The sequence below is a fragment of the Poromitra crassiceps genome (genome assembly GCF_964638095.1).
Source record: "Poromitra crassiceps genome assembly, chromosome: 19".
Lineage (NCBI taxonomy): Eukaryota > Metazoa > Chordata > Actinopteri > Beryciformes > Melamphaidae > Poromitra > Poromitra crassiceps.
The window spans coordinates 7,820,969-7,845,556 of record NC_139646.1 but is presented as its reverse complement, the minus strand read 5'-3'; the positions used below and the strand labels follow the sequence as shown (position 1 = coordinate 7,845,556).

General features: G+C 44.3%; 2 protein-coding genes and 1 long non-coding RNA gene across 4 annotated transcripts in view; 2 read left to right on the top strand and 1 right to left on the bottom strand.

The window, feature by feature from the left end:
- The window catches only part of LOC310793669 (protein kinase C beta type), a 46,496-nt gene extending 39,538 nt beyond the window's left edge, over nt 1-6,958 (bottom strand). Inside the window, exons 1-2 of one of the 2 annotated variants that reach the window (XM_083655522.1) lie at nt 6,138-6,958; nt 5,187-5,218 (exon numbers count right to left, since the gene is read on the bottom strand). In XM_083655522.1, the coding sequence (XP_083511648.1) occupies nt 5,187-5,218; nt 6,138-6,304 (199 nt within the window). In that variant the 5' untranslated portion in view covers nt 6,305-6,958. The remainder of the gene's footprint in view (nt 1-5,186; nt 5,219-6,137) is intronic. The other variant, XM_083655523.1, reaches the window with a different exon arrangement.
- Nucleotides 6,959-12,772: 5,814 nt separating this feature from the next.
- Nucleotides 12,773-16,003, top strand: LOC310793765. The gene is made up of 3 exons (XR_014553538.1): nt 12,773-12,833; nt 12,914-12,992; nt 15,846-16,003. It is a non-coding gene; the product is annotated as an uncharacterized lncRNA (long non-coding RNA).
- A 2,462-nt stretch (nt 16,004-18,465) lies between these two features.
- LOC310793601 (suppressor of cytokine signaling 1-like) lies at nt 18,466-23,978 on the top strand. The gene is made up of 4 exons (XM_083655432.1): nt 18,466-18,605; nt 21,367-21,847; nt 22,486-22,679; nt 23,216-23,978. The coding sequence occupies exons 2-4, from the start codon at nt 21,611-21,613 to the stop codon at nt 23,541-23,543; spliced, it is 759 nt and encodes a 252-aa protein (XP_083511558.1). The 5' UTR covers nt 18,466-18,605; nt 21,367-21,610; the 3' UTR covers nt 23,544-23,978.
- Nucleotides 23,979-24,588: the final 610 nt, after the last annotated feature.

Here is a 24,588-nt window from a genome sequence, read left to right as displayed (position 1 = left end):
ATTCTTATTCCTCTGGGTGAGCAGCACTATAGAAATAGTGAGTAACAGAGAGAACAGATTATATGCACTGCTTATAGACGGTTTTCACCGTAGAATGTTTTTGTTGTCAAGTTAAACCCGTCTAGAACAATAACTGTCAATAATCAATAACTGTCAAACTAGATGAATGACTTCAAAACCGTCATCTAGTTTGACAGTTATTGAGAGTTGATTTGAGTTAATGAGTTATTAATTTGAGTTAGTGTGGACCAGTGATGTCACTGGTCCACACTTTAACACTCAATAACTGTCAAATGAAATGACAGACTTCAAAACAGTTTACAGTTTTCTGATATACGGTACTACTGATGTTCTAATGATACAAAGCTGGTTGAAAATGGGCGGAGTGTTCCTTTAAGTATACAGACTTCTCTCGTTCTGTTTCCTCAGCACACTCATCTGTTTTTTATGCCGTGAAACAAAGGCATAGCAGATGGGCGGCAACAGAACATCCTGTTCCAACATGAATCTTAGAGGTTTTCCTTCATAAGTCTTCCATGTTGATATTAGGGCCCCTTTTCAACATCTAACCAATTTGAAGTTCATACACTTCTCACCCCACGCACGTTACACCAAATGATGATTCCTTGTGCAGTCTGTGCACTGCAGGCCCCCCCCCGACTAATTTTTTCATATGGTAACTATGGGTCGGGACTGACCACCTGTACTGCGCTTTTGGACCGGGGTGGCAGCCACATGATCTGTTTTGTTGTCAGTGACTGTGCCTGCCCAGTTGCTGAACAATTTGTCACAGCTTAATGTCACCAAGTTCACAAGGCACATCTTACTTGCTTGACAGCTGCATGGAAGCCTCCTCACTCCCTTTCCATCAGACACTGGGTCCTCACTCCCTTTCCATCAGACACTGGGTCCTCTCCATCAGACACTGGGTCCTTTCCATCAGACACTGGGTCCTTTCCTTCAGACACTGGGTCCTTTCCATCAGACACTGGGTTCTTTCCATCAGACACTGGGTCCTTTCCATCAGACACTGGGTCCTTTCCATCAGACACTGGGTCCTCTCCATCAGACACTGGGTCCTCTCCATCAGACACTGGGTCCTTTCCATCAGACACTGGGTCCTTTCCTTCAGACACTGGGTCCTTTCCATCAGACACTGGGTTCTTTCCATCAGACACTGGGTCCTTTCCATCAGACACTGGGTCCTTTCCATCAGACACTGGGTCCTCACTCCCTTTCCTTCAGACACTGGGTCCTTTCCATCAGACACTGGGTTCTTTCCATCAGACACTGGGTCCTTTCCATCAGACACTGGGTCCTTTCCATCAAACACTGGGTCCTTTCCATCAGACACTGGGTCCTTTCCATCAGACACTGGGTCCTTTCCATCAAACACTGGGTCCTTTCCATCAGACACTGGGTCCTTTCCATCAGACACTGGGTCCTCACTCCCTTTCCTTCAGACACTGGGTCCTTTCCTTCAGACACTGGGTCCTCACTCCCTTTCCATGAGACACTGGGTCCTCACTCCCTTTCCATCAGACACTGGGTCCTCACTCCCTTTCCATCAGACACTGGGTCCTCACTCCTCACTCCCTTTCCATCAGACACTGGGTCCTCACTCCCTTCCCATCAGACACTGGGTCCTCACTCCCTTTCCATCAGACACTAGGTCCTCACTCTGGGTTCTTTCCATCAGACACTGGGTCCTCACTCCCTTCCCATCAGACACTGGGTTCTTTCCATCAGACACTGGGTTGTTTCCATCAGACACTGGGTCCTCACTCCCTTTCCATCAGACACTGGGTCCTTTCCATCAGACACTGGGTCCTTTCCTTCAGACACTGGGTCCTTTCCATCAGACACTGGGTCCTTTCCATCAGACACTGGGTCCTTTCCATCAGACACTGGGTCCTTTCCATCAGACACTGGGTTCTTTCCATCAGACACTGGGTCCTTTCCATCAGACACTGGGTCCTTTCCTTCAGACACTGGGTCCTTTCCTTCAGACACTGGGTCCTTTCCATCAGACACTGGGTCCTTTCCTTCAGACACTGGGTCCTTTCCATCAGACACTGGGTCCTTTCCATCAGACACTGGGTTCTTTCCATCAGACACTGGGTCCTTTCCTTCAGACACTGGGTCCTTTCCATCAGACACTGGGCCCTCACTTTTTTAGATATTGTTTATTTGGAAATCTCGCTCGACTGCCAGAATTAATAGGGCCACTGAGCCCACACTAACAGTTGGCATGTGATAGCTGGCTCATTGAAGGACCTTTTGAGATGATTTATTTATTTACAGTATTTATTTGTTTGTCTGTTTGTTTATTTATTTGTGGTGGGGCTTCTGGTATTGTGGGTGGGTGAAAAATTTGTAAATCCATTCTGCAACATTTTGTAACCACTTTATGTTTTGATTTGTATTTTTTGTTTAATTTTTAAGAGGTGTGCCATGTTTAGAAAATCACTGGTTTGTCTATTTGAAAATCAGCTATATATGATGAAGTCAATGGGAGTTGTTGGCGGGTTCAAGGCGCGCTGAGAGGAAAAGAGAAGGCTTCTTGTGTGAACGGTTAAGTGTCAGCTCAGCGTGAGTCTGCCTCAAGCTTCAGTTCTGCTTACGTTAGGCGTCCTGTGTGAACAAGACCTAAAGCGACGCAGCACGCATTTCAGCGTCCTTGTTAATAGGTCGAGACCGATCACACCAGCTTGATTCCACGCCACGCTGAAGCTACGCTGCACGCGTCGCTGGGGTGCCGTAATGCCGTTTGGCTCGACAGGCCAGCGCCGGGCAAAACCGAGCGAGGCGTGGACAAAATAGACGGTTTCTGGTGTGAATGGCAAGGCTCCTACTGGAAGCTTCCGTGAAGCGCTGCTTCAGCGCTGCTTCAGCGCTGCTTCAGCGCTGCTTCAGCGCTGCTTCTGAGAAGTCGATGGTGTGGACCAGGGCTTAGATCAGTGATACTCAACTGGCGGCCCGCGGGACACATGCGGCCCGCGGGCGCCCCCTGTGTGGCCCCCGGGCAAAGCAAGTTGAGTATCCCTGGCTTAGATCATCAAAGGTCTCCTCAAATCCTAAATCAGCTTATGGTGCCTTCAGTCATTACGGTCCTAGTCTCTGGAAGTCACTCCTACATGAACGAAGGTCTGCTACAACATTGTCTTCTTTTAAAAGCAGACTAAAAAAATCTATTTTCACAAGGCTGTAGGTGAAACTTATTTTAGAATCAGTATTATTACCATTATTCCCTTTTTAATAATAATAAAAACAACAACAACAACAAGAATACCTTCTCCTTTTATTATACCTTCTTAGCTTATGTTTTTATCTTATTTATATGATCTTTGCCTATTTCTTTGCTTTTATTCTGAAGCACATTGAGTCTACACCTGTGGTATGAAATAACATACGGTAAATGAACTTGACTTCCTCTTTTTGCACACACAAACACACACACAAGCACACACAAGTCATGAGGTGAAGGTGGAGAGAAAGAAGGGAAACCTTTACCTGCTCAACAGGTATTCTAGCACACCCACGGAATCCCATGGAGAGAATACACCTTTGTTACAGTACACAAATACACAAGCCAACTCTCTCTCTCACACTCTCACACACCCACACCCACACACCCACCCACACACACACACACACACACAGGTCAGTACAAGTCTACAGCAGATGTCTGACATTCCACCTGACCATGAATGGAGAATGTTGACTTGTCCCTCCCAGGCAGTGTATCTACGCCCTTCTCTTTTCCCACCTCTTCACACTCACCGTTTACACACAGACTCTACATTTTATACTCTTCCCCTCATTCACTTCCTTTGATCCACTGTTTATGATTGACACTAGTGTGAATACAGAATATATATCTCTCTTTTAGACTTCACAAACAGCTTTGGCTTTTTTTATTTACAGTCTACTGAAAATAATATGAGTGATCCGTTTCCTTGTAATGTGATACAATGTAATGTAGGCATACAATATATGTTGTAATGTAGGCATACAATATACGTTGTAGTTAAAAATATGTTGTACAGTCTGTAGATTGCAGATTGAAAGTTAAAAATAACTGCAGGTAAAAAATAATTATCAGACCACCATCAGCCACACTAACCGCCACCGCCCCCAAGCTCAAAGACAATTTCCTGTATCTGTGCGAGGGGTTGTTATGCGAGTTGTTGTTTGACTGAAAATAGTATGCATTTCTATACTACTGTGTATGTGTGCGTGGATTGTGTAATCAATTCAATCAATTCAGGGATATTTATCACATATATAAGCCCACAAACATATGCGCACACATGCACACAAACAAACTCGAGGGTTCATTCTCCCACCACAGTGCATTTCCTGTATCAACACCAAAATTGGCGACAGCTGCTCTCAAGTCTCAAGAGACGATCATCAGCTCTTTAGCAACACTCCGACACACGACTCATCTCTGGCTGCTGATCAAGTGTACCATGACCAGGCCAGACTTCCCTAATCTAACTGATCACATGATGCTAACCAGATCAGCTGGGTTGGGTGTCCCAAGACCAGATCTGGAGAGCAGAGGAGGAAGTAAAACAATAACACTCACTGCACTAGATCACTATCGCTTCTGATGAATGGACGTGTCACTGTAGTCCTGCACCGACCGGCTTATAAATCATTTTTGCTTAGAGAATCATGTCTAGACCCAGGCCCAGACCCCCCCCCCCCCACACACACACACACACACACACACACAACACCACCATCCGGTAACCAATCAGATGTCTTCCTCTGTGATGGCAGGGGTGGGTGGATAGTGAAGCATTAAACTTTGCTTCCTGGTCTGTCTTGGCCCCATCTATCCTCGGCTACGACTTCTCAACTTTCACCTGTCCATCCAGTCTTCTTACGCTTTACACCCTGTGCCTCGTCGCCTATAGCCCGTTTGCAGCGTTCTCGCTTTCACCGGATCGGGAGCGTTGCAACATGCAGCTCTGACACCTGTCCGCACCAACAAGCCCTCAACAATTCGGCCAACAGGTCTGATTTATGTAGCCCTGCTGCGGTCCGGCACCACACCAGGCACGCACACACACACACACACACACACCAGCACAGTCCTGCACACGGCCAACACACCCACAGGCTGCCATGTGTAGTAGTAGTGGAGAGATTTGTCAATGAGCGTCTGCTCTTACCTTGGCACTGGAATCCCTGTTTCCCAAAGCCCCTGCAGAGAGAAGACAGGGAGATGAAATCATGTGAAAGTTACAAGACACTCACACCAACAGTGACGCACGCGCACACACACACGCACGCACACGCACACACACACACACACAGGAAATTAGCAGGGGGGGCAAGGAGCAGAAAGGCCCCAAGAAATCTCAGAATGCGACTAAAAAACAAGGATCATGGGGTGAAAATTGCCCCCCAAGATTTTAATAATTTTTTCCCCCATTAAATTCATTTAATTTCCATCTCTTAACACATAGCTACTCTGCACCTGCAAGCTGGTTGCTAGAAGACCATGAAGAACAACAGTGCTGTTGTTCACACTATGCTTTAGCAAATGTATGCACTAACAGAAAAAATAATATGGTAATAAAGTGCCCCAAAATTTTGTAAATGCCCCCATTTTTTTTAGACAGTGTTGTTGCCCCTCAAATATTTTCTAAATGTCCTATCCTACACTGATCAAAACACATGGGCACCTACACCTACAGTTAGACATACTGACCACACACACACACACACACACACACACACACACACACACACACACACACACACACACACAGCTGCAGCAGCAGCAACAGTGGGCCCTGTGTTGTCTGTGTGTCTCTACTCGCTGCATTCCTCCAGCAGACCTCCAGTTTACCGAGATGGATGTCGGCTCGATGCGGTAAACACACCGAGCAACAGCGACTGCTCTGCGGCTACACACACACACACAGGCCGTCGTACTGTCGCATTGAGCAAAACATGGCGTTTTCTACACTATGGCACTGACTGAAACATTGCGGTAACGTTACCGTCAGTAGCCTACAAGCCGCAGCAAGTGAATCACCTGTGTCCTGCAGTGTGTGTGTCTCTCTCTCTCTCTCTCTCTCTCTCTCTCTCTCTCACACACACACACACACACTCACCAGATGAAGTCTGTGCAGTGGCTGCAGAAGGTGGGCTGCTTGAAGAAGCGCGCGATGAACTTGTGGTTCTTCACCTCGTGCACGTTCTTCTGGCGGAGGGCTCCCTGGCGGGCGAAGCCGCGCGCGCTCTCCGGTGCCTCTCCGTCGCTGCTGCTCGGGTCAGCCATCTTAAACGAGGAAGCGATGGTCCGACCGGGGGAAGCCGGGAGAGGGAGAGAGAGAGAGAGAGAGGGGAAGGAAGACGAGCGGGCCGGGCGGCGAAGAGGGAGAGTAGTCGCGGTGCAGGTGCCTCCTCCTCTCCGCGCCCCGCTTCTCGGGTGTCGCTCGTGTCCCGCCGGTGTTGTCGGTCTGTGTCCAGCTGCTGCTCGCGCTACCGCTGCTTCCGGCGGGTCCCCGTGCCGCGCGCCTGCTTCCCTGTTGCTGTTACAACTCTCTCTCCTCTCCTCTCCTCTCCTCTCCTCTCCTCTCTCTCTCTCTCTCTCTCTCTCTCTCTCTCTCTCTCTCTCTCTCTCTCTCTCTCTCTCTCTCTCTCTCTCTCTCTCTCAGTGTCTGTCTGTCTGTCTGTCTGTCTGTCTGTCTCTCTCTCTCTCAGTGTCTGTCTGTCTGTGTCTCTCTCTCTCAGTGTCTGTCTGTCTGTGTGTGTGTGTGTGTGTGTGTGTGTGTGTGTGTGTCTCTCTCTCTCTCTCTCTCTCTCTCTCTCTCTCTCTCTCTCACACACACACACACACACACACACACACACACACAGGGAGACACACCTCTATTATCTAGCATAGCCTACCTGTTTATCTGTCTCCTAGTCCCCCCCTCTCTCACACACACACACGCACACTCTCTCTTCTGCTTCTGTCTGTGAGTGATAGCTGGTGATACTCTTGGTAGTGCCACTCAACTCGTGTGTGTGCGTGTGTGTGTGCGCGTGCGCGCGTGTGTGTGTGTGTGTGTGTGTGTGTGTGCGTGCGTGCGTGTGTGTGTGTGTGTCCGTGTGTCACACCCATGAAGCAATCCCCAAGCGGAACCACAACTAGGCATACTGCATATTTTCATTCGTGGAAAACCCCACAGGGACGCACACGAGTGAGGAGAATGTGAAGGGCTTCTTCTTCCCTAAAGCCTAATTGCCTAAACACAATCCATTAATTTAAAACTGTTACCTGAAATCCACCGGCCAATGTTTCAAAGACATGTTATCTTCAAAGACAATCATTTTGTAGGCCTACGCTGGCCCGTGATGCATGATTTTTGATGACTCATGAATAATAGGCTAGCTGTGTAGCCTACTTTTTGTACTTCCACATCACTTTCAAGTTGGGACTTATTTTGGCAGACAATTAAGGCAACCAGTGCTTTGAAGTGGTGGATATCTCACTTTGGAACGAAACTTAACTTACTGAATAAAGTCATTCTGTCAATCGATCTACTACTAAACTACACTGCAGTTAACACCAGGCTTCTTAAAGTAGCCTAGCCTATTGATTATCTTTGTAGTTCAAACTCCTCTGAGAATGTCAAGTCAATTCACAAGTTTATGTACTGTACACGGTCGGGGATATGGTCTAGAGGTGTTCAGAACTAACCGCTTGTCCTGCCGCAGCTCATGGGTTCAGCTGGTGCTGTTGGCAGCTGTGGGCCGTGTCTGCTGCCATGGATGGAATCAATCCAATCTTGCGTAGGACTTTCAAGGAAATGAAATCCCATACTGTAAGTAGGCTATTGCCTATTGCTCAGTCTTTTTAAGCGGTGCAACCGCTTCATGAGTGACTTTGTGTGTATGAGCACGAGATGTAGGACCGCGAGTGTCCGTGCGGAAAAGTGACGTCAAATCAGCAGACACGCCCCTCCGCAAGGCTCCCATGCGGGCAGTTTTCGCCTGGCCGTGCACACCTCGAATTTTCTAACTACGCGGACGCGGCTGGGCGAACAAAGTGGAGTTTTCAAGACTCCCACTCACTTCCGCGAGCAGAAACCCGCACACAGTATAAAAGCTCCACACGTTTCCTCGCAGGATTCCGTGTCTCTCATTTCCGTGCGGCCGGTGTCATGCCGAGTTTTGCACCCCCGCCGAGAATTGCACCCCCACCATATTTTGGGGCTGTTTTAACTTTAAAACAGGGATGCAAATCTCGGCAGGGCGGCGGCAGGTACAAACCGCCGAGATTTGCACCCCCCTCCATAAAGCCAGGAGAGATCCCCAGGTCTCGAGGTCATCTGTACCCGGATTTTAAGCACCAAAGTCGGCTTCCATGAGCCAGAAGAGAGCCTCAGCCAAAAGCATGGAAGTCACCTCCACGTGGATCTAATGCATCAAAGTCGGTCTCCATGAGCCAGGACAGACCCCCTGGCTTGGAGATCACGTCTACCCAGACAATTATATCATTTTTAAACAGTTAAGTTTCCGTATAAATCATTACAATATGCTCCCGGAAGGTGGGGATGCAATTCTCGGCGAGGGTGCAAAACTCGGCATGACACCGGTCCAAACGTCAAGCATATTTATTCCCTTAGGCAGCTGTGAAAAGTCACCTGGGCGAATCCATCTCATGGGAGCACGAGATGCAGTAGTCTCACAAGATTTGGCGAGTGATGTCACTCAACTGGAAGTGATGTGACGCAATTGCCCAACTGTGATGTCAGTCGGGCAGTTGTGTATGTTTGTGCGTGTGCGTGTGTGTGTGTGTGTGTGTGTGTGTGTTGAATGCATTTGCAATTGCCCAACTGTGATGTCAGTCGGGCAGTCGTGTATGTTTGTGTGTGTGCGTGTGTGCGTGCGCGTGTGTGTGTGTGTGTGTGTGTGTGTGTGTGTGTGTTGAAGGCATTTGCAATTGCCCAACTGTGATGTCACCCGAGATTTGGTCTGGATTTGGGTCTGGATCGAGTGCTTGCTCGACTGTGATGTCAGGTAGTTGTGATGTCGATTGTCTTCTTCTTAGTTCAAATTTGGTGTGGTGGTGTCTGTCTGTCTGCACCGCTTACTTCAGCACCTGGGTGTGATTGTTTCAGAGCAAAGGCCTGAGCCAAGAGTGTGGAATGGGATGTCTTCTCCAGCAGAGGAACTCTTTCGTCATCCATATCCTGTTGTGACTCAAGTGAAAAAAAGACATGAACGTGACATGAATGGACACACTTCCAAAGGGCAGCTTGTCTGCAAATGAAACACTACATTAATCAATACAAGAGTGAAAGGGGCATATAAGTGATATTTTCGCTGAAAATGAATATACATGATTAGAAAGATCTTCTTGAGTGTTACTGTATAATGGTCAAAAACACAATTGTAATCATAACAAATCAAGTGAAACCCCAAGATTAAACTTTTTGAATACCAATTTTCGGAATTTTTAATCTCTGTAAAAGTATGAATGGTTTCCACCTTATGTTTTGAATAAAAAATATGTTTGTGCTCTGCTATAAAATTTGAATAAAGTCACTTTCACTCTAAACCCTGTCTGTACACAGGCCCGCTGGAGTGCTCTACTTTGTCCTGCGATGTCAGTTGGAAAGATTAAACTCACACTCAGTCAGTCAGTCAGTCAGTCACTCACTCACTCACTCACTCATCTGGTAGAAATACAATTCACTAAATCAGGGGGTGAATTTCTGATTGAACTGAAATGGATGTGGACGAGAAGTCCTGGTGCTTTCTAGCATGAATGACACCTGCAGCAGACGCACTGTTCTGCATCTGTTTTCTGCTAGTGCTGCATTCATGTGCTGTTGGAGTCATTCGAAAAATTTGATCCCGACTGGGAAAAGTCACGTGAACGCCCAGTGGGCGCAGGGGCACAAGCAGCGCCCCCCCAAGCCCCCACATGACCCTCCAGGTACGTCCAACAGCACCTGGCCTACTCGGGAGCCCATTCTCAAGATGCCTGGGTTTTGAACACAATGTCCCAGGGTTACAGGTTGTTCCACCGCTGGCCACCTTCAGTGATCAAGGTGACCTCGGTCACAGCCCCCGAGAAAGCCCAATGTTTGTCACAAGAGATAACCAAACTCTTGGCCAAAAAGGCCATCACTTCACCTACAGTATATACACAGAGCAGTGGGTTTTACCTATGGTTTTTTTTTTTTACCTATTTTCTCATTCTGAAAAAAGAACGGTTCTCTCAGGCTCATACTGGACCTGAGAAGGTTGAATGTGCATCTGAAAGTCCTCCCATTTCGGTCTATCGCTCCAGGAGAGTGGTTCGCCTCCATAGACCTCAAGGATGCCTACTTTCATGTTCCTATCCACCCAGAACACAGAACGTTTCTCTGCTTTGCCTTTCAAGGCCAAGGCTACCAGTTTGCCGTTCTTCCGTTCAGCCTCTGCCTGGTCCTGTCTGGGGGTAATTTCTCCAGAGTCTACCCTAGAAATTGAATGCGCTTTTAAAAACTCCATTTCGGTTTTGTACAGTCAGCGGCAGGTATACCATTTCAAGGGAGAACATGAAATATCATTTAATAATAATTGTAATAATAATCATTTCTGATCTACCGAGATCCTCCCCATGGCAGAAGACTGATGTCTGGCATTACCAGAACCTCTCATCACAGGGACAGCCATCCCTTCCTCCCTGCGCACAACTGCTCTATATACTGTATCTATATGTATATGTTTATGTATGTATATGTATATCTATATCTATACATCTATACATACATACTATATATATATATATATATATATATATATATATATATATATATATATATATATATATATGTGTGTGTGTATCGAATCCATCTCATGGGAGCACGAGATGCAGTAGTCTCACGAGATTTGGCGAGTGATGTCACTCAACTGGAAGTGATGTGACGCAATTGCCCAACTGTGATGTCAGTCGGGCAGTTGTGTATGTTTGTGTGTGTGCGTGTGTGCGTGTGTGTGTGTGTGTGTGTGTGTGTGTGTGTGTGTGTGTGCGTGTGTGTGTGTGTGTGTGTGTGTGAGTGCGTGTGTGTGTGTTGAATGCATTTGCAATTGCCCAACTGTGATGTCACCCGAGATTTGGTCTGGATTTGGGTCTGGATCGAGTGCTTGCTCGACTGTGATGTCATCAGGTAGTTGTGATGTCAATTGTCTTCTTCTTAGTTAAAATTTGGTGTGGTGGTGTCTGTCTGTCTGCACCGCTTACTTCAGCACCTGGGTGTGATTTTTTCAGAGCAAAGGCCTGAGCCAAGAGTGTGGAATGGGATGTCTTATATATATATATATATATATATATATATATATATACCGTAAAGGACTTTTGGACATTTTACATGGAGTTTTTTACATGGACATTATCCCACACACAGACACGATCCTACCCCGTCTGTTGTTGTTGTTGTTGTTGTTGTTGTTGTTGTTGTTGTTGTTGTTGTTGTTGTTGTTGTTGTTACTAGCTCAACAGTATCTGTAGGCACATTGGATGAGAGGAGGAGGCAAGTGTCTCTTATATGGTTTCATGGAGAGGATGAGAAGATTCATGTGGCCTTGCATGCTCACTGCTGATCAATGTCATCTGTTGAGGAGTGATACAAGCCATGTGTGTCAGAGCTGAGTAGCCTACATTCAGTGGACATTCTGTGATGAAATGCCCTTCAGAATGGTTAACAGCCCCTTTTAGCTCACAGCTCCTCAGATGATCAGTGATGCTCTGTCTTTTGGTGTTTCCATCTGAAAAGGGCAGCTAGGACAAACAGCCTGATTTAGGCCACAGCTCCTTTGCTCTATATTAAGCATTGGGTGGCAGGAATACTTTTTCACCCAGCTTATTGGCAAGCAGCGCCGGCCCTAGGCATAAGAAAACTATAAGCACCTGCATAGAGCCCCCACCTGCATAGGGCCCCCAAGAGCACCCCCCTTCATGATATGTTCTGTCAATATTAATCATACAAAAATGCCATATATTGTGTTGTGGGCTGGCTAGCTAATACTAGTGTTTTAATCCATTTCCGCTGTCTCTGTCAGAGCTGTATGCACAATGCACATTTTTGATGCAAGTAGCCTACAGTCAGTCAGACTATAACATTAGGTTACAGTCCTCACCTCTGCATTGATGCAGCAAAAAAAAAGTCATGTCGATGGGGGGGGATGGCTTATCCTTCTGGAGCAGAGAAAACATTTTGAAAAAGAAGAAGAGGAAAAAACAGAAGATTTGCATTACAGGTGGGCATCTGGGCAATGTGGCAAAACAATTAATGGGTCTGTTAGATTTACAGTAGGTGTGAATGATCAAGCATTGACAATAGTCCATCCATAGTAGCCTATTGGTAGCGTCGAGGTGATGCGGGCCCGCAAATCAAATTCTGCTTCGGGCCCTATAAAGGCTTGGGCCGGCGCTGTAGGCAAGAGTGGCTGGGCCTAGCCTAGTAAGACCAATTCATGTTATATCATGTTTTTCCAAATGCTATATTTTTTTTCAATGTTTTATCACGGTACAGTAGCTATATAGAATGAATAGCCAACAGCCTACATATTGTTATAGATCATGTCGATTGTTCATGTTTTTATTCTCCTTTTTGCATGCAGGGAAATACTCTGATAAACATGAATGTTGCGCCCTCCTGTGTCTATACAGAGGATGACACCCACTGGAGCAGACCGATGGAGCCATTGGATGGAGCAGACCAGCCGTTCCACACTGCCTCCAGTGCCCCGCCCACCGACACCATTATATACTCAGATGCAGTCCGCTCCCGTGCGTCCCCCGACCTACCTGCTGCAGAACAACAGTAAGTAGCAGCATACACATTTTGACCATGATTTCGACACATTCAATGAATTATAGCCTCCTCATTCACAATTTCTGCAGCCATGCCGATGTCCCCTGTGAAGACCCGTATGGCCGTATCCCTCTCACCAGCTTCGGTCATTTCATAACCGAGATGAAGGTAAATTGGACTGACAGATACGCCTACCCGTAAAACATGGCCATGTTTTTCTCCTCTCCCATTTGATATTCCCATTCATTCTAGAATTCTAGAATAATATTTATTTATTTATTTATTTATTTATTTATTTATTTATTTATTTATTTATTATAAATACTTTCTAGAATAACTCTAAGACAGCCATACATCCCCTGAATCCCCTAAGTCTCTAGTTTGTGGTTGTAAAGTCTGTGATTATCCTAGAGAGGTCACAATGGGTTATTATACACAAGTTTCAAGAAATATGGTGTCACTAAAATGAAATGACCAGGCCTGCTATGAGGAGTGATAGAGAATGAAATTCCACAGCCAAAAGGTAAACAGTGAACCACTTGAAGGGAACCAGTTGAAATGAAATGATGGAGCCAGGAGTCAGAAGAAGTCGTCTGATATGATGTATTTGACATAGATCTTGGCCAAGAGATGCACTCTTGTATATTCACGGATGGATACACAGGCTTACATACATTGAACAGAAAGTCAAAGATACTTATAGGACACACATCAGATTACATGTCTTGACGCACACTTGAAGGCTACTCTGTAGACTCAACCTATCTGTTATTCTGGCCCTGTAGAGGGCACCATGGCACGGTGACAGGGCACAGTGTCAGATAGAGAGGAGCTGCAAATGTAAGGCACAAGTTATCTAAATACGTCTGTCTGTGTATGTACACAGGTTATCCAAATATGATGTCTATCTGTGTATGTACACAGGTCATCTAAATATGAAGTCTGTCTGTGTCATAACTATATGTAACTAAAATGGAAATGTATATGAATATATTAATAACTAGTGATTGTCCAAATAAAGGCTAATGTGATGTAAATTTTCTCTATCAGGGGGTGTGGGGGGGAAGGGGTGGTTAGCCTAAAGTGGGCATGTTATGTAAAGGAGAGACTTGTGAGTACCAATAGAACCCATTCTCATTCAGATATATTGAGGTGAGAGGTCCAGGGACCACTTTGAAAATGGCCATGCCCGTTTTCCCTCCCCAGAATTTAGCCTAAAATTGGAGCGTTATTTAGCCCCCTTTCCACCCAGCTAGCATGAGATGGATGAATGCATTAGGTCTAGTTTCATTTGATATCATCAATATCTTCACTCTAGCTTTAAGAATGGGCCCGCTCCAGGCTCTGAAAGACAGTAATGTCAGCCGGGGAGTTGAAAAAATTGCAGGGGTCCAAGTTCAGCATGCCTTCTGAAAATGACATCCTTGGCTCGGGTTGCACCATCATTGTCATTCTCACAAGGGTTGGGCTCAATTGATGAATTCATTTAGGTTTACAAAAACCTACAGGGAACAGAATTGGAATTGAGTAAAACATTAGATAGCCTACATATACGATCAAATATTGATTATGATTATTTAACTGTCTTTTATTTTATTAATTATTATTTGATTTACGTTTAGCAAGTCGATAAACTCTCTTAGAAGTGGAATTTCATGGAATTGGATTCCGTTTCTTTCCTGTTATTCTAATTTAATTCCAATGCTGTTTCCTTACAGCTGAGTGCAATTCCATCTCCAATAATTGAATTGGAATTTACCATGCATTCACAGATGGACGGATGGACACACACACACACACACACACACACACACACACACACACACACACACACACACACACACACACACACACACACACTAGCAGTTAGTGGTTACCGATCCCTGTTTTAACTGAAGAGAACAGGGAGAGAGTGAAGCAGATGTCAACAAGTGTGGATACAGCTATAGACAGACAGGAATGTGACAATGTCACATTCCTGTCTGTCTGTCGGCAGAATAGGAATGTCTATCAGGGCCGGCCCTAGGCATAAGCAAACTAAGCAACTGCTTAGGGCCCCCACCTGCTTAGGGCCCCCAAGAGCACATGGTTTTTCTCAATATAATATTATATGTCAATATTAATCATACAAAAACACAATATTGTGTTGTACAGACTGGCTGGTTAATACTAGTGTTTTAATCAATTCCAACTGCCTCTGTCAAAGCTGGTGTTACATTCATACACAATGAAAAAACAGAAAGATAACGGTATGTTTTCAATACAGATGGGTGTCTGGGCGATGTGGCAAAACAACTAATAGTCAATTAATGGCAGCACCGAGGTGGTGGGGGCCCCCAAATCAAATTCTGCTTAGGGCCCCATAAAGACATTGGGCCAGCACTATAGGATAGGAGAAAGAGAAAGAGAAAGAGGAGAGCGATAGACCTGTTACAGACAGCCAACAGAAAGGCTGAGCTGTAGCCACACTAAAGTGTTTTTTTTCCTGATAAGCCACAGTCTGCATTCTCTTCTCAGAATCAATTGTGCAACTCAACATGTTTCAGTGAATTTTAAGGATGATTGATTGTTGGCGCCGCAAGACATCCCCTTTCACTTTCAGGTTTAGTCAGCTTGGCTGCAAAAGTGGGACGAGATGTACAGTAAATTCTGGAGCAAAATATAACTATAGACTAAAAAGCAGAGGAAAAACAACTCAAACGTGCAACTGTTTTTTGTTTTTGTTTTTAGCTGCGACCAGCAGCTCTATATTGTAGGTTGCTCTGTTGCTCCTTTAGCGGGCATACTTTTCACCCTAGGAGGCTGAAATTTGGCATGGAGGTCAAGTTTGTGTGTGTGTGTGTGTGTGTGTGTGTGTGTGTGTGTGTGTGTGTGTGTGTGTGTGTGTGTGTGTGTGTGTGTGTGTGTGTGTGTGTGTGTGTGTGTGTGTGTGCGTGTGTGTGTGATGCTGATAAATATGAATACTGTATATACATTTTGAGGCGAGGAGTCAGGAATGTGTGTGTCCCTCTGGTCCTGCAGTGTGTGTTGGCTACCTCTGGGGTCTTGGTGGTAACAGCAGTGGCCTACCTAATGCACAGAGCAGAGCAAAGAGGAGACATCCAGCTCAGCTGCCTGAAGGACCAGCCTCATCCACTCAGCTCAGGGACGTTTCATTCAGTCATCGTCATGACAACACTGCCGCCAAGTATGAGGGTGTGTAGTGTACCACTATACTGTAGTGACTGTTGACACCTGTACATGTTGTTATTAAACACTGTGTGAATGCTCCCCTGTGTCTGTTCACTCAATCTCCTCACGACTTCACCGTGACATGGTGGGAGGAAGGAGAAAGTGGGGAGGGGGTGCAGGAAGGCTGCAGTAAGACTATAGGTCCACATGGTGACAGTCAGCTGCTCAGAGACACACTGCAACCATGTTCATCCATTCCCTGATTGGTGGAAACTGTATTTTGAATTTCCAAAAGGTCCAATTTGAATATTCTGAGTGAATTGGAAGCTGTTTCCCCCACCAGAATCACCTTCTGCCTTGCTGTTGTTGTGTCACATTTTATTGAGCTCTAATTACACACAAGTTCCAAGGTCCCCTAACTACAACATTTGGAGACCAAAGTCCAACAGCAAATGAAATGTATTGTTGCAGCACTGTTAAGTCTTGTAGGATGCCTCAGATTATATACAGAATTCTTTCTGTATATAGCAGAACAATATATAATTGCTTCCCGCAGGCTGTCGGACAATACTCACCTTCAAAGTCTTGTAACTTTGAGGCCATTGTCTTCAAAATATATATTATAATAATCAGAATAGCCTACAAAATATTTGCTTTGTCTTTTATGCAACTTGTATTATATTTTGCCTATAGACGGTTTTCACCAGAGCGCAACCCCACAGCACTTCCTTTTTCTCAGCATTCGGCAAACTGCAGAAATATTCACTTGACATTGTTACTTTTGTTTTCGCTGCTCAGCTGTATAGACGGTTCGCATGGAATGGTCAGTCCTGCACTTGAATGTTTTTTTTTCTTTTATGTCCATAGCAAACACTGCAACAGGAAGTGAGCGGGGGTTCAATTTAGAATGTTTTTGTTGTCAAGTTAAAACCGTCTATATTTAGCCGAGCCGGAGGCATTATGGTTTTGGGTTGTCCGTCCGTCCGTCCGATGTTTGTTAACGCGATATCTCAGGAATGCGTTAACAGAATTTTTTCAAATTTGGCTCAAACGTCCACTTGGACTCAAGGACGAACTGATTACATTTTGGTGGTCAATGGTCAACGTCACTGTGACCTCACAAACGCCATTTTCAAGCTTGTTAAGGCAAAATATCTCAGTAAAGCCTTGATGGAATTTCTTCACATTTGGCTCAAACGTCAAAGTCTAGACAGACATGGATGTCGACTGCTCACTTGTTGGTGTGGAGGCATATATCCACGGTGCGGTCATTCTAGTTTGTATTGTTAAGTGGAGAAGAAAACATTAATGGAATACATCAAATGTACGCCTACCATTACATTTGCAAAGTGTGAGATCAAGTCCCAGAGATAGATTCTATAGGCCGGAAGCGAGGTCTAGCCTCAGGTCCTGAGGCTCAGGATGTTTTCTACTTTTCCCCACAATGACTTCCTGTTAGCCTATAGACGGTTTTAACTTGACAACAAAAACATTCTAAATTGAACCCCCGCTCACTTCCTGTTGCAGTGTTTGCTATGGACATAAAAGAAAAAAAAACATTCAAGTGCAGGACTGACCATTCCGTGAAAACCGTCTATACAGCTGAGCAGCGAAAACAAAAGTAACGATGTCGAGTGAATATTTCTGCAGTTTGCCGAATACTGAGAAAAAGGAAGTGCTGTGGGGTTGCGCTCTGGTGAAAACCGTCTATAGCCTACTTGGACATCACAAGTTGGTGTGAGCCCCCCCTCCCCCCCAATCCTGGGCCGTCAGGGGGCCCAAAACCAAAACTTTTGTACCATGTTGATGTAGTACATGATGTAGCCTATGTAGGTGACTAATTGCATACATAGTCATCACATTACAGGCATGCAGTCTATCCTGAAACAAAAGGTAAAGTAGGCCTATGCCTAAATATACCCAAGCGGGGGGGGAAATGCCTACTTAATTATTTGATATTATATTTCACAGCCCCTACATCTTCATCATCATCATCTTTCTAATGGGCCTTTTTCACAGCTACCATTTTGTGTCTAAAAGTCTGGGTAGCACATGTGCATCCAACTTAGGGCCCCAGCACTGGAACACCTAAAATGGACTGGAAGTTGGAACCCTAATTAATGTTTTGGTGCACCTGTGTTACTGCCTTTTAGACACAAAATGACTGCTGTGAAAAAAGCCTATCGTCAAACACACGACTGCTGGCAGATCACGTGATTTCACAGAAGCGAGGACGAGAAGAAAGAAAGTGAAAGTATGGCAGCTCACGCGTCAGGCCTACCGGGTATCAGTGTGTGCAGGTTTGATTCTTAGACAGTCATAGTGGATGTCTTCTTGTAAACAGTGTGCAGGTTTGATTGTCTTCTTGTAAACAGCAGGCTCACTGCCGCCTTGCCATAAAGACAACCGCCTGTTACATCAATGTGAGGACCAGCCAGGTCAGGACAGTATCATCTATCTCAGCACTGGGTGCCGCTGCAGCACCTATATCAGGCTTAAAACGAAAGTTATTGCTCATTTCGAATAACTGCGAATCAGAGAGAGCAAATAAGCGGACAGGAGCCTGTTCCTCTTTGAACTCAACAATGCGCTGCATCCGTTTATTATGAAGTAAGTACGTCTAATTGCTCTATAATTACATAGGCAGTATGGGATAATTGAAAATGTTATTGGATGCCGTCCCTTGCATGAATCTACACTACCTTTAAAAACGAAAGAAAGAAAGATGCATGCAGAAGGTGAAACTGTAACAGGTGAGCAGCACCGACAAACATATTTTTTTTTGACTTGTGTCCACATACACACAGCCCATATGGCTTGATGCTTGACTTTATGTTTTTTTTTTTTCATCATTAGGCCGAAGCAAAATGTAGGCTATTTCACTGGAGCCACAGCAAAATCTGTTTGCAGCTCTAGTAATTGCATTTTCATTGTCAATCAGGTTTGATTTACATTTTCCAAAAAAATTGAGACAATGGACTATGAGGCAGGCCTACAGCTATGTGTGCTAAATAAATATGAAATATCTCAGTTTGTAAAATGAAGAAAAAACTATGCACGACCAGGAGCTGAAAGGAATTGGGCTGAAGGCAAATAGTTTCTTTAGAAGTAAAGACGTTGATGCAGTCTGTTGTTATAGCACGCATATACTGTAGGCTATATGCCTATTAAAATACTATGGAAAAACGGTTTGTGCATAATAGATATTGGATTTTAAGATTGATTTATTTTAAATAGGGACAGTGCATATTAATCAACATTTAAAACACAGAGGACATATTCCCTGCAGTTTTTCAGAAGGCAGCATTGGAAACCCCTGCACTTATTTCAACATTACTACCATATTTACAAATGATATGCCATGTAACTACAGGCCAGCTTGACTATGTACGCTGATGATTCTACCACATGAGCTTAATCCGGTCCTGTCCAGTGAGCTTAACATCATATATGACTGGATAAAAATAAATAAACGTATACTTAACATAATAAAACCGTTTGTATAATATTTGGTTCTAATTATAGGCTATCACATACCCCCTAAATTGAATCTACAGATAGAGGGTCTATACAACAGGTGAAAACAGTTAAGCTAGGACTCTGGCTTGACTGTGCACTGTCTTGGTCTGATCACATCAACAAAATAGTCTCCAACATGGGTAGAACAATTGCAAGAACGTGTGAACTGTTTCTTACTCCATTATTGTTTCGCCATATTGTGTGTTCATTGGTTCTGTGTCATCTGGATTATTGCTCAGTTGTATGGTCATCTGCTTCTAAATGTCTACTCAGAAAGTTACAAGTAGCACAAAACAAGGCAGCTAGGCTGGTCCTGGGATGCTCACCTAGGTTCTAGCGTAGCTGACATGCATGCACGTCTCACATGGCTTAGTGTTGAGGATAGACTATCGGCTATCTTACTTATATATTTTCACAGAGTGATTCAAACTCAGACTCCGTTTCTTTTCAATAACATAATTTACAGTTCAAATATTCATACACACTCCTCTAGAGGGGCTACTGGTGGTCAGATGACTTTACCCAAACCTAGAACCAACTACATGTAAAAAGCTGTCATATACAGGGCAATCGCATCATTGCTGGAACTGTCTTCCAGGTGATATATCAAAGGAAATAGATGCTTTAAAGGAAACACAGATCCTACTTACACTCAAATACAATATTTTGATACTTATCATATATTTTTTAATCCGTTTCTTATGATTACAATATTGTTTTGTCTTTTAGATTTTGCCTTTTACTGTATTTGTGTTTCTTTTATTTTCTTTCATTTTCTCTTAGTCTTATATTCTTAATTGATGTTTTATTTTGTGTGTGTTCTGTTTTGTCGTTTAGTTTTATTCTTTGTCTGTTATGTAATGTGTATTGTTGTCTTGGACCCCAGGAAGAGTAGCAGTCATTTAATGTACTGAAGTGGTACTTTTTGTTATGTTTATTTTAGCTGCATCAGCAGCATGCAGGGGTCAGTGGCAGCTCAGGTAAGGAAGGAGTACAAGATAGAAGAGGCAGAGCAGAAGCAGATAACTGAGCCACACCAGCCCAATGGGGACATATCAAAATTATTAAAAAACGTGGGTAGGGGTATCTATAAAACTAAAACCCTTTTTAGCATTTGGGCCTGTACTAATTGTGTCCCCCCTGCCCAGCCCACCTTTGAAATCAAAATCCCGTCACTTATGACACTTGGAATCGTGTTCCAGGTCAGAAAAGCTCAAATAAACGGACTGAACCAAACACACTTTTTCTAAGTGGAGACAGTCACCTCTGGAGCCCACTCAAGCTCGTTTGAGTTTCTCTTTCTACACTCCTTTAGATGAGGTGGGGCTAGACCAGGATTTTATACACCAAAGTAGAATTTGCATATTTTATTATGTATGTACCATACTAGGTTATTGACCTATCACTGATGAAAACTTTATATGCTGAATGAATCCAAATGTAATCAAACCCTTTTAACGTGTTCTTTTTCCCGACTTCCACTCTAGTGAAAGTGTTTTGTTTCAATAGCTTCTTTTCAGTCTTACATCTGCCATGCCTCCTCTGTGATTGACAAGTAAACATGAGGTCGGTTGTTAATCACTCGACCTCTGACCCCACACACACATAGACACAATGTGTGTGTAAGTGTGTATGTGTATGTGTCCCCATCCATTTCGGCTATTTGCTAATAACGCTGCATAGAAGACGTCGACGTCGGGACCTATCTTCCCATGTGTTGACCCCACACACATATAGACACAATGTATGTGCTTCAAAATGGATGCAACTCAATACAGTAGCACAAAGAATATTTGTGGGGACTGTGTGTAGAGCATCACATTAAGTCTGTGTCCACCTCTCTTTATGTCAGCTCATCACCTCCATGACAATCCTGCAAGGTCAGATGACTGAGAAGATCCCGCCTCTACTCCATGCAGGCGCCCGTGAAGCATCTTGAGGAGCTTTAGAACTGATGATAATGAATATTTTGATGAAAATCTCAAGCATCCGATCAAGCAACATGGAATCCAGATCCAGATGACCAACAAAACGGAGGTGAACCATGGAGGTTCTGCAGGTGCAAAAGGGAGTAGTGGAGGACGGTCCTGTGGAGGATGCTCCGATGTAGAATGGTCAGAGACAATCTGGATAGACCAGTACAGAACCGAGAGCAGAACAGCCGAGCTGAGACACAGAACCAAAGTCAGGCTCCTGCAGGAGGACCACAGAGCCCAGACAGAGTAGAACCAGAGAATCAAGAGCCAAAGAAAGGGCAACAAGATCTAGTCCAGTGGAACAAGCTCCTCACCCAACCCAACTCAGAGAAAGAAGCAGATGTCCCAACTGAGCAGGTAAAGCTCAACTAGGACCCAAGTCTGCTTCACTCACTTTGGAGTATTTACCTATACCTATGGCTTTGATATATTGATTTTCAATCAGTGGGCCACATTCACCATTGGCTGGGCTGGCAAATTGAATGAGGGTCATGAGTTGAGTTTCATACTGAAATGCTATGTACATATCAATGGAAAAGATGCTACCTTGAAAATGAAATCGCATAAGAGAGAGGGGTGTCCAAGCTGTCTATCACTTTTCTTTAAACTATTTTAAAGTTGATGTATGATATGTATAAAAATGTATGACAAGAAAGATTTGCAATGAAATAATCGCATTTTAAGTCTCGATTGCAAAATCCTCTCAAATAAACGCAATTCGATTTTTGTCAATATTGTTCAGCCCCACTTAAAGTCATCAGTCAGTATTTAAAAACACATGTGAATGAATGTATATCCTGAATGTATCCTCAAACACACAACTGTTTTCTTGGCAAAGGTTACAAGATGAGTCATAGCTTCTTTAACAATAACTTCTGATGCACTTTCATGTACAGTAAGAGGAGTTGAGTTTTTTTCTCTCCAAATGTTTATCTCACTTTTCACCTTCAATAATTGTGTGTTATGTTGACTGATCCTTTCCAATACCAATTCAGCTGCAGGCAGTGGCCCGACCGTGCGTTGAGAGCTGGCCCACACACTTGCGCCCATTCAGCAGCGAAGCAGAGTACCATTTGGTGAGAGACACTCACCTGCAGCTGCAGCACAGCGGTTTCTACTGGGGACCTATGACCATGGAGACGGCACACGAAACACTCACCGGCTCACCGCAGGGCACCTTCCTCGTTAGGTAATTCACCCCAACACACACACAGTTTTCACTGTTAAAGGAACACTCCGCCCATTTTCAACCAGCTTTGTATCATTAGAACATCAGTAGTATATGAGAAAACTGTAAACGGTTTTGAAGTCTGTCATTTAATTTGACAGTTATTGAGTGTTAAAGTGTGGACCAGTGACATCACTGGTCCACACTAACTCAAATGAATAACTCATTAACTCAAATCAACTCTCAATAACTGTCAAACTATTCATCATTCATCTAGTTTGACAGTTATTGAGAGTTGATTTGAGTTAATGAGTTATTCATTTGAGTTAGGGTGGACCAGTGATGTCACTGGTCCACACTTTAACACTCAATAACTGTCAAATTAAATGACAGACTTCAAAACAGTTTACAGTTTTCTGATATACTACTGATGTTCTAATGATACAAAGCTGGTTGAAAATGGGCAGAGTGTTCCTTTAAAAGCTCTCCGTTTCATCATGAACCTCCACCAAGCCGTGCACACACAGTGACACAGTGTTGATGCTGTGTTGTCACAGGGACAGCGGCCAGCCCGACGTCTTCTTCACTCTGAGTTACCAAGCTGACGACGGCCCGACCAGCGTCCGTGTCCTGCTGAACGGACAGCTCCTCTTCAGTCTGCACGGCAGCCACAAGACGTTTGCTTCGCTCTTTGCTCTGCTCAGCTTTTACACCGGCGCCTCCTGCAAGCTAACTCGGCCGTATCGCAGGCACAGGCCCGAGCTCCTCATACAGATGTGCAGGAGGGCTGTGATGCGTCACAATGGAGAAGATAGCATACACAAATTACCTGGACTCAACGCTGAAGTTAAAGACTATCTTCATGCCTACCCCTACTGTACATAGACATAGACAAAAAATGAATCTCGTGAATCTAAAATTATTACCCCCCCCCCCCCATTTTATTTTTATTTTTTGCTCCCAAGTTAAATGTTTTGTTGTCACTCACCATTCAGTAGGTGGATGGTTGGCTTGGTTCCAGCCTTAAAACTAGTTATATAAGGATTTTTCTAACTTTCTATGGAGAAAATGAATGGGGAATTCTCTTCCGGAGCTGGAGACATCACGGAACGTTACGCGACTGTTGAGCTCTACAGGGTCCCATGTTGTATCTAAAAAATCCATTTCCCCCCAAAATAGACTTAATACCTTTTATTGAATTCCTATTGAAGTCTTCACTACATTTTATGAGTCTGCAGACATGGATATAAACTGCAACTTGACATTTTGGCAGAGGCATACAACCGCATGGCAGTTATTTCTAGTTAGTAATGTAGGAAACCCCCACCATTCTGGATAGGGCCATAAAAGTAATAAATCCATATATTATTTTCATTCTTGGTTCTAATTTGTATTTCCTAATGTCTCCAATGGGTTCAGTCAGGAGAGAGTCATTCTTTAGTGAACAATTATTTATTTAGGATATCCCCCTGAGTATAGACACTGGTGGTGGTGGTGGTGATGATGAAGATAACCCATGAGTCTATAGACACTGGTGGTGGTGTTGGTGATGAAGATAACTCTTAAGATCTGGATGGATGAGAAGAGGAGCGGGCTGCTTCTGGAATCTCAGACCTGGGCATCGAAGGATGAAATGTAGGTGAATGGTGTGGAGGAGGGTTCCTACAAATTGCACTGAAATGACAGCAGACAGCACAAGAGCGGAGAACAGCTTTTAAAGTTGATTGGCTGATTTTAATTGTTTCAATATAGTAATTATCCTCCCAATAGTTATTCCCCTGGGACCACAATGTTACCTAAGGTCTGATTAGGCCTACTGTATATTTACCCATTCTTGGCCTCCACATCGATAACTAGAGGGCACTCGGTCCTCTACGGCATACCCCCATTGTCACGCCTCCTTTTGGCTAGTGGGCATGGTGGAAAGTTA